The 10,500-nt window shown below is 27.6% G+C and overlaps 1 protein-coding gene across 1 annotated transcript in view; it reads right to left on the bottom strand.

The window, feature by feature from the left end:
- Positions 1–1,100: 1,100 nt before the first annotated feature.
- The window catches only part of LOC107453947 (GTPase activating protein and VPS9 domains 1), a gene marked incomplete in the record, with an annotated part of 46,699 nt that continues 37,299 nt past the window's right edge, over positions 1,101–10,500 (bottom strand). Inside the window, 3 exon segments of the mRNA XM_071182759.1 lie at positions 1,101–6,356; positions 8,258–8,323; positions 10,165–10,237. Of these exon segments, the coding sequence (XP_071038860.1) occupies positions 6,087–6,356; positions 8,258–8,323; positions 10,165–10,237 (409 nt within the window).

The raw sequence follows: 10,500 nt of genomic DNA, 5'->3' as shown, positions 1-10,500 counted from the left end.
ATACGAAATTCGCAGCCAGCTTGCACCGATCACACTGTTGACGAAAAATATCCTCAGTGGTAGACTGATCATGGGTTAGAGTCCCCTTGCTGTCAGACTAACCGTGATAGATTTCCGAGGTTTTCTTCTCCATGTAACGCGATTGCAGGTCAGTTCCATCAAAAAGTCTTTCACGAAGGCAAATTTCTCCCAATACTTGATCTATGAGTTTCTTTGTCTTCTGAATTGGATTCAAAATTACAGGGCTACAGAGCTGAACATTGATAGTCATTAACTCAAAATTCGGCCTAGTGTTCAACAACGGTTATAAAACAAAATATTCAATAGAATTGGCAGCCTAAATCATAAAATTGATAATTTTATCAACTCAACAGAAAACTCAAGATTAAGGGATATATAGAAATAATGATCAGTATTATTGTAACAGAATATTTATTTTATAACTATATGACAAATATACTTACAATCGAACGAACTTTTTAAAGTAGAGTTCCATTACATAAATATAGCATAAAAATACACTTCATTAAAAAGCACTATTACAAGAATAAATAAAACATACTTCCTTGACATTAACACTATAACACATTTTTAGGTCTAAAATAATCTTCAATTATTAATTCCACATGCAAAATAACAAAATCTGTTTCTGAATACATTTGAATTAAATCGTCACATACACAATTTTCAACAGCACTGTACAATGAAAAATGAACTTTTATATAAAAGCAATATGTGTTTTTAAAGCTGAATTATATCTATCACATAGATCACTGAGCATTGGTTGTACTGAATTTGGGAAACTATTATTTTCTTTAATACTCCAGAGAATTGTAAGCTGTAAATAACAATTAAGTAAGCTGTAAATATAGTGTCCTTAAAAATAAAACATTTAAATTAAAAATTTACGAAAATTTGGAAAAAATAAATTAGCACTATTGAATAAAATTGGTAAATTTTCCCCATTCTGTTTTAAACTTTGCAAACTATTATTTTCTTTAATGCTTCAGAGTATTGCAAGTTGTAAATATAGTGTCCTTGAAAATAGAACATCAAAATTCAGTATCTACATAAATTTGGAAAAATAAATTGGCACTATNTTTTCATTTTTATTATTATGTGCCTTCGCTTAGTCCCGGACTACACAGATAACTTTACTCACTTTGGGAACAATTATTATTATTTTTTTTTGTTTACTTAGTCTGGGAACAGGCAAGAGAAAAATTGCAGTAATAGGAGCTAAATAATTTAATAATCTACAAAAGCAAATTTGAACATAAAGCTTTGTACATAGCTGTATGTTCATATAGAGATATGTACAAAAGTTCATAGAACCTTCGCCTTAATCACCTGAGAGCCAGGGTTATCGGTACGACTTTTCATTGCACTGGTACCTACTTTCTCCTGCCTACATAAACAATATAGCTTCTTCTCTTGGGACCATTCATTGAGAACAATAGATAAGGGAAAACGAGGAATACAGGTCAACATAAGATATCAAATAATGACTTGAAAAATAATTAAGAAGCACTAGACTTAACTTCTTCAGATTCTGAAATTATTTCTTAAACCAACACAAGTTTCATCACATTTTTATCAAATCGTGCAGAAACATCAAAAGTGTTGTTTAAGGGGTTTTCTCCAAACTGTAAAATAGCCTTAGTTTCTTTTCTATAGCAGTATCAGGGATTATTGTTTTTCTTTTCATAACAAAATAGCTTCAATATTATTTTTTCTCAAAAAATAGTTGGTATCATTTCTAAATGGTAGATGCAAGAATATTACTTTCAAAAAGGGCATTATTAAGATTATAAGAAAAGCATTTGTGAGGGGACCATTAAAAAAAAAAGACGAAAATTACAGAAAAACAGATGCAGGAATGATAAATCGAGGTTAGACTGCATTGTAAGAAAAAAAAAAGAATGACACAGCTCCACACGGCAGACATGCTTCACATGTGACAAAAAATTGCTTCTGGAAAAAGGGGTGCCAGTTCGTGACTTTATAGAATGTTAACTAGTCTGGCAACAAAAAAAACTCCGCCAAAGGAAAGGTGTGTTATTAGTCAAAGGTGCGTTAAAGTTAAAATATAACAAGCATTTAAAGGAGTAAAAGTAAAGCTCCTAAAAAACTAAATTAATTTTATTATGTGAAAAAAAAACTATTAAGAATTTGACAGAATCAGTATAATTAGTAAAAAATTACATAAATTGCTGATAAGAGGTAATGAGAGCCCAAAATTACAAACAAAAAAAAATGCTTACATAATAAGTGACAAGGCTATCTACATTTATGCTGAAGTCCACAAAGAATGAAAATGTAAGCATACGTTCACTTAAAGCTGCTTCAAATGAAGTAAAAATACGTATAATTATGCATATTTTTCTTAAAAGGAAAGGAACATTATTTAAATCATAAAAAGTAAACAATATTTATAAAAAGAAAGACTAAGAATGATATTTTGGATATGCTACTAAAGCACTTTTCAATCAAAAAGTCAACTTTTTACAATTAATTTTCACTACCATCAGCGAATAATGGTATGACCACTAGATGCTATTGCAAATATTAATATCAAAAAAATCAATGTTCTGCATTTTAAAAATATTTATTTTTCATAGAAGTTCACAGAATTCTTAAGCGTAAGTTTAAAAAAAATATGCTAACGTTTAGTTTGCAAGAATTAAACTGAAGTTTTACGCAATTGGTAGGCAGTAATAAATATGAAAATAAATTTCAAATATTTTTTACAATATCGGCAAGGCCTCAAAAACCTTATTTGAATCTTAAACATTTTTTTTTATATTCAATTTATAAAAACGACAACATAGTATTTAATTAAAAACGGTTCTTCAACTGCTCAGATAAAAACACCAATTTTATTTAACACATTTAAAATAAAATCATGCTTAAAAATATCTAAAAACTTTTTATGTGAATTGGACTAGTAATTGAAAGGCCTGAGGAAATATAATGATAAGCCACACTTTCAATTGTTTAGGAGAGCATTAGTAATAAAAAACCACGATTTCAGAGTAGGCAATAGGATGTTCTGGTGTATAGTGCTATTAACTGGTGGAAATTCCAGAATCTTTACTAAGAGCTTATCTGGAAACAATATAAAATAACAGTTTGATGTAAAAAGTTGACACTGGCTATTATTTTACTGCCTCTAGCCCTTCAATTGAAACCAAAAATTTCTGATTACTTCAATACAACAGCACAGTACTTCTATATTTTGTATATATCACAGAAAAATAACAAACAAAATTACATTTCTGTGATTTTTAGAAAAAACAAGGTATCTAATATTCGATTTGGTAACAAATTATAGTTACATTTAGAATTCTCTCTCAAAAAGATTTTTATCTCACAAAATAACAGAGATGCTTGCTGATGCATTTAGAAGTTATAAGCAACACAAAAACCAAAATTTACTCGTAATAATTATATTATAATTTATAAACTTAAAAATGTTACCTTACTTTTTTTTCTAAATATCACAGATTTCTCCATAAAGATAATGAAACAGAAGTTTAGACAACACAAATTAGAAAAATTAAATTTACAAATGCTTATTAAAATTTTTTTTTATATATAATAGAATAAAATATAGATTAAACTTGATTAACTTGTTAAAATATATCCTGAAGGAAATTAATATTTATAATATGCAATGCATAATTAAATACCTCTCCATAATGGAGGGAAAAAAAACAAAAATAGTTATAATAATTTTTACAAAACTTATAAATAAAAGAGAGTTTTAGAAATCAGGAAGAAAATATTACATATGAAAAACAACAAATTGTATTAGAATGAACAGACAATGTTTCAAGATCTAATTGAAAATGTTTCAAGACATGAACAAACATGTCTAAAGAGTTCAGGCAAAGAATAATTTCAGTCACATTTTTGTACATATTTCAATTTTTCTAAAGACATTGTTCAAATATGCAAAAGAACAGACAAGCAGTAATATCAGTCTCATTTTTGAAACAAATTCAAATTAAGTTTCAAAATAGCCATTGTTTAAATATACTTTTGAAGAATACAAGCAAAGCACAACCTTACTTATATATATATGAAAGCTTTTTTTTTCTTTCTCATTATTATTAACTTTCCTACCTATTAAAGGAAGGGTTTTGTTGCTTAAATTTTCCAAATAAAAATTATTAAGGTGTTTATTTCATAGATGGCAAGACTGAAATGCAAATTGTTTCTTATTTTTTTTTTACAAATTATATTTTTAACAATTATTTTATACGATTTAAGCATTATAATTATATATGGTTATATCACATTACATCATAAAATGAAAATTGCCCCTCAATTTTACATGTTTTAATACAACTAAATTTATTTTTACGAAAGAAATGCTTGATTGAAATCAGGGCTCTAATCATTAATATTTTCAAATTTTACAATATTTAAATTATTTTTGCTGAGAAATTTTTTTCTGGACCTTTTTATCTTCTGCCTCTTTATCTAAGTGCTCTCGAATTTTTTAACATAGAAAATAAATTTAATACCTTAGGGACTAAATACTTCTCAACAAAAACAATTTATTTTTGTTGAGATTAATTAATCTACAGTGTTAGTAAAAAATAATAATAATAAAATAACAACCAACGTGTTATTTAAAGTAGAAGAAATTTATGTAGGAAATGAGACACAAAAATTGCTCAGTGAAACAATAATAACAAAAAAAATTGAATATTAAATTATACATCAAGAATTATATGTTTCACCTTTTTTTAAAAACATTATAAATAGTCTTTAATTAAGTTTATTGATTTGTGTTTAAAACTTTTATAGAATATAATTGCTTTTACTTCATTAAACAAAATATTTTAAAAATGTACAGAAATAAAAGTAAATTTTTAATTCTCTCATTTATAATCACCGTCTATAAATATTATAAATAAATAAGTTTTCCACAAGCTATACTGATTAAATATATATGTATACTACTTTACACTACTCACAAAATAGGAGATACTCTAGAGCTGGGAGAGAATTATGATTCTGATCAGTACTGATAAGATTAAAAATATTTCAAACAAATTTCAAAAACAAAACAAAAAAAAAAATTCTAATATTATGTGACATGGTCATTTTTTTTTTACAGCATTGAAAAAATTTGTTAAATATTTTCCAGTAAAAAAAAAAAAAAAAAAGACTCTGAATTAGAAAAAAAATCACATATCCCTTCAAAAAATTTCATTGGAGTTCATGCAATATAAGTATATCCCTGCTTAATACTTTGTTTTTATGTAAGACGTTTTAAAGCAAAGCAATATAAGTGAAACAGACAGAAAATCAATTAGATACTTGTAAAGACCTCAAATAACCTTCATCAAGTAATAAAAGAAGGTATATTAGCTTTAAAAATAACAACAACAATAAATTGAAGGATTTTCTGCAAAAAAGAAATAGCGCCAACTTCATATTTTTTTATATTTACACTGTTAAAGCATTTAGCATAGAGCAACAGTTTTGGCATTTATCCAATAATGAGTTTTAGTAGGTATCTATGCAATAGCTTATTAAAATAGGAATATATTTTTCTCTGAAAAACTGATCCTTAAATTCTTTAAGTATATTAGTTCTCAAATAATTAGAATTCATTGAGCTGAAAAAAAAGTAGTAGTCTATCAAGGAGTTGGTTGTGTTATATGACTAATGCGAGTAAATAGTTTATAAAATAGTAATTAAAATAAAATAAAACGATACACGAGATGCGATTTCCTTTTTTCAGAAAACCTTTCAATTTTAATGTGCATTTTTCCTAATATAGTATATATTAAAATAAAAATCTTTAAACAATGGTATAACATAAGTAAAAAAAATTGGTTAAATTTTTTTTAAAAACATCCATAAAATAAGTAAACATTTTCCTTCCATATTTTCCGCTATCTTTAGATAAGAATTCAACATGTGACCAAACAAGACAAAACACAACCACATAACTCACGCCATCACTAACAAATCATTACATCGGAACCATTTCCCACCAGATGGCAGTACTGTGTCGTTTCCATGTAAACTGTGAGTAAATGTAACTTCTCTGCATGCACTCTCTTTTAAGAATAATCCATATTTTTAATGAATTCGACACCGGATGCAAACTGGGTCCACCAATAGGCCTCTTCTCCTTCCAGCTGCTTCTCGTAGAAAGTATTTACGTACTGTACTGTTGAGAGGAGGTGAGGAGGATTAGCTTTGATGAGCACATAAACAAGTACTGGCATGAGATCATCAGCAGCAGGAACAGACTTATTACTAGCCATACTTAAGAGATTCATAATCGTGTTACAGCAACGCAATACACACTGGATTTTATCTCTAGGTGTCTGAAAAAAAAAATTTAAAATATAGAGCACTAATGTAATAAAGTACAAATCCGGACATTCCTTTAATGGAGACATCTATTTTCCAGGTACCCTTTTACAATTAAAATAATCTCTTTTCCTTCTTCAATTTTTTTAAGATTGGGATATGTTAAAAAATATTAACAAAAACTTTTTTCTTTCTTATTAGCTAAATATTGTTTCTGTCGACTAAGAGGGTTGTTATAAACATAAAAGCAGTTAAAGGAGAACAAACTTGGGTAAGAAGATTAAACTATGATTATTAACAAAGATGAATACAAATATGGGGTTATTCAAAATGAATATAGTGATTACAAATAGCTATAACTATTTCATGAGAAAGAATTTATCAATAAAATTTACACAGAATGTAGAAGGAACATTAAAATTTTGTATACATGCGACACAGATTTTCTATGTGACTTCCCTTGGTCACACATATAACACCTAGGCGGTAGTCCATTTTACGCCATACATTATGAAGCATTTGTGCAGTCACTAAGACAAACGCAATAACAAATTCGTTCTTTGTGATCTCCAATTGTTTTGATTGTAACACTGACGAAATCTTCTCTGCATTGTGATAACAGAACGGCAATTGTTATATTCCAATAAGCAGAATGCTTTCTGCATGGGACTCGCCACTTCACTACTGAACTCGCGCATGCGTAGAATTCCGCTTTACCGAGCCTGACATAAAGAAATTTTGATGCTCCATCTACATACAATATTAGTTTTATCGATAAATTATTTTTCATTCAATAGTTATAGCTGTTTGTAATTGCTATATTCATTCTTAATTACCTTGCAGTAATCGAAAAGAACATCAGCAGACAAGCTTTGTTTCTCTTTAGATTGTTTTTATTAACAAAATTTACTCTATTTTGTTCCTTGTTTTACATTAGTTTTTGAAATATGAGTTTTTTTTTAAAATTTTTATTTTATCTGCCTAGCTAAATCTTCACAACAAATAGAAAAACAAGAAGAGAAAAATGTGTCTTTATTCATAAAAAAGGTCAAATTAACGCCACAAGAAAACATTGCTGTATGAAATTGACATTAATTAGTCATTTATTTGGTATTATTCATTGAGTAATGATGTCTGTTTATCCCAAACACTATGCTTTATCCTAAACTATTATAACTGGAAAAATTCATTTTCTGGACGATTCAGGATATGGGACTTTCTATTATATTTACTCATCCATTAAATGTAATATTGCATACAAAAATTTACACATGCTATCCAAAATTGCAGTATTTTTATGTTGTCTCCACTGTGAATTGTTTATCTGAATCTGTTAAAAAATTTTTATTCAAAATTTTAATAAGTTATTTTTATTTTTGTTTCACAAAGTCCAGGTTTTACTACTATAAATTACTATAGGGGTGATAACTGTTTATTAGTAATGAGTTTGTCCTTGAATAAGTATCGGCTTAAGTAGTAATTTTTACTTCCTTTTTCATCTTCAAATTAATTTCTTTCAAAATATTATTACAGAAGATCATTAAAACGCAAAAATTGAAATCTGAGGCTTTGCCTCGTTGAGAATTTTGTGTTATAGTTCCATATATTTCGTTACCTGTTCATTAATAAGATTGACATCTTTTGCTGTTTTTATAAACTGGCTTGAAAGGATCGTGATAATAATCTCATGCAATATTACATCATCCAATTTTATACCAAAACCAAAAATATTATTGCAATTTTTAGCTTAAATTTTTTTTTTTAAATAAAACAATATTAAGTTAATTATTTCATTAAAGTTACATCTTAGTTTACACTCAAAATGCAATGTTTCTATAACAGATCAAACTTAATTCATGTAATATTAACCTTTATAAATAATTAAAATAAATATTATTGTATTCAAATAACTTACTTTGTAAGCATTTATATTGACAAGTTCAGCTTGTGCAGAAGGCCAAGGACATTCAGAATGATATATCTGCAAACGAAGAGATTTTAATTGAAAACTAAAAAAAGTTTGACTAATTATGTTTTTAATTAAAAAAAAAATTAGAAAAAGGTGAACACTAAAAAAGCAAATACAGTACAGGACCCGTTATCCGGAAATCAGAAAACCGGAACGAAATTCGATAAATTTTCCCGCCATTTAAAAAAACATTTTTTTTTTCCCTCTTAAGGTTTTAGGATTTTTTTTCTTTTTTGAAAGATGTCTACCTTACCATAATTTTGGAAATAATCATTAGTGTATTACTTCATCGTTTTTTCTTCTTTTTAAGATTATTTTCAAATATTTTTTTTTGTTTGGTTTAACAATGAAAAAAACTGCTTTTTGTAGCAATTCAGAAAACCGTAAAAATCAGTTATACGGAATAGCGATGGACCCGATCGTTCCGGACAATCGGTTCCCTACTGTACAAATATTGAAAGGCTTATTTAAAATTCAATATGATGAAGGTAGGATATTTATTGAATGTACAGCTCAACCGCTAGATGCGGTTGTATAGTGCCAAAACTCTGTTGCATGAGATTTTTTAATGGATTTTGGATATTTTCATATTGCTGATCTCAAAACTGCAATCGGTTTTCTTCTTCAAGCTACATTTTTTTAAAAGTGACATTATCATAGCTGCCAACATGGATGGGGAAAAAAATCCAGTAATTTCCAAAATAATATAAATTTCATGATAATTGTTGCACAATGTACTAAATGTTTTACACATAGGGATTTTTACAGTCATCAAAATAGAAAAACTGCAATACTTTCCAGTTATAATTGACATTAAACATACTTGAAATATTATGTATTATGAATGTTCGTAATTTCGAATATTAGTAGGAATTTAATTCATCAAAGATAGTTGAATTTTTTTAAAATTAATTTAAAAAGGGAGTTCAGAATAAAAATAAACTAAAAATTTTATAGCAAAAAAAGTTGATTTCTATAAATGAGGTTCACTTCTTTATGTAACACTTATTTAAATATTTAAGCAAGCAATAATGTGTAAAAAAATTCTATTTCAATAGAGATATTTTTAGAAAACTTAACTCAATTTCAGGGAATTTTCTAAAATGTACAAAAACTAGGATAATTTTAATTAAACCAGTAGACCAGGAGAAACTGGTAAAATCCAGAAGAATTGGCAGCTATGCATTATCAATCAATTTTTCAATACAAATTAAAAAACATTACACACAACAAGGAGTCGCACAAATGTTGTGTCAAACCTCTGGGAGAATTTGGGCACATTATCAGGATTAGCATGAGTACCCATGCCCCGAAAAGCTGTCACAAACTGCTTGGGGTGCCTTCCTATTTAAACAGGTCAAGTACTTGTACACACGAGGACATTTCTAGGCATGGGTACCTATGGAATTTTAATCCTTATGATGTGCCTGAATTCCCCCAGAAGCTTGTCTCCAACATTTAAGAAACCAGTTATAAATAACGTTCTCAAACTTGTATATTTTCAGCAAAAAATAGACTAAAAAATATCATTAGAAAAAATCTGTAGCTTTAGGAATAAAGCTACTTTAAGATTTAAAATCTTCCAACCTGAATTAATCAAGATCAAGTATTTGTACAAATGCAATAAAAATTTGTTTCTAAGTTTCATTGAAAGTTACGGTGAAGGTAGGATATTTGATTGAACGTATTTCGCAACATACGATCGAACATATTTCTCTTCCTCAGCTGTTTAATGGCATTATGTATGCTTAAGGGCATGTTAAAAGTTATTATTCCCAATTACACTAAAGAAAATAAGGTTTCACAACCATACAACAATTTATCAAATAATAACAGTATAAAGATTTTAATACCTTAGGTATTCGCAAATCCTTATGATCTGGCGTAATAACTTGAGACAATTTCTGCATATGTTCATGAAGAACCCTGAAAAGCAAATAAATAAAATTTTAAAATTTGTATATACAGGGTTGCCACAGAAAAAAAGGAACAAAATAGTTGCTTTTAGTAGCCTAAAGCATGAAAATAGTTGCCTAAATACGAACAAAAATATGAGTAAAATTTTATTAAATGACTCAATTGTCATATACCACGATCAATTTAATCATGTTGGTGGCAAATATGATCATTTTTATATAAACATTAGTGTTCTAGAAGTAAATTTTTATTTTATTAACAAAATTTACTCT

The sequence above is a fragment of the Parasteatoda tepidariorum genome, chromosome 6 (assembly GCF_043381705.1).
Source record: "Parasteatoda tepidariorum isolate YZ-2023 chromosome 6, CAS_Ptep_4.0, whole genome shotgun sequence".
NCBI lineage: Eukaryota > Metazoa > Arthropoda > Arachnida > Araneae > Theridiidae > Parasteatoda > Parasteatoda tepidariorum.
Note: the sequence above shows the minus strand (reverse complement) of the source record. Positions and strands in the feature narration are given on the sequence as shown.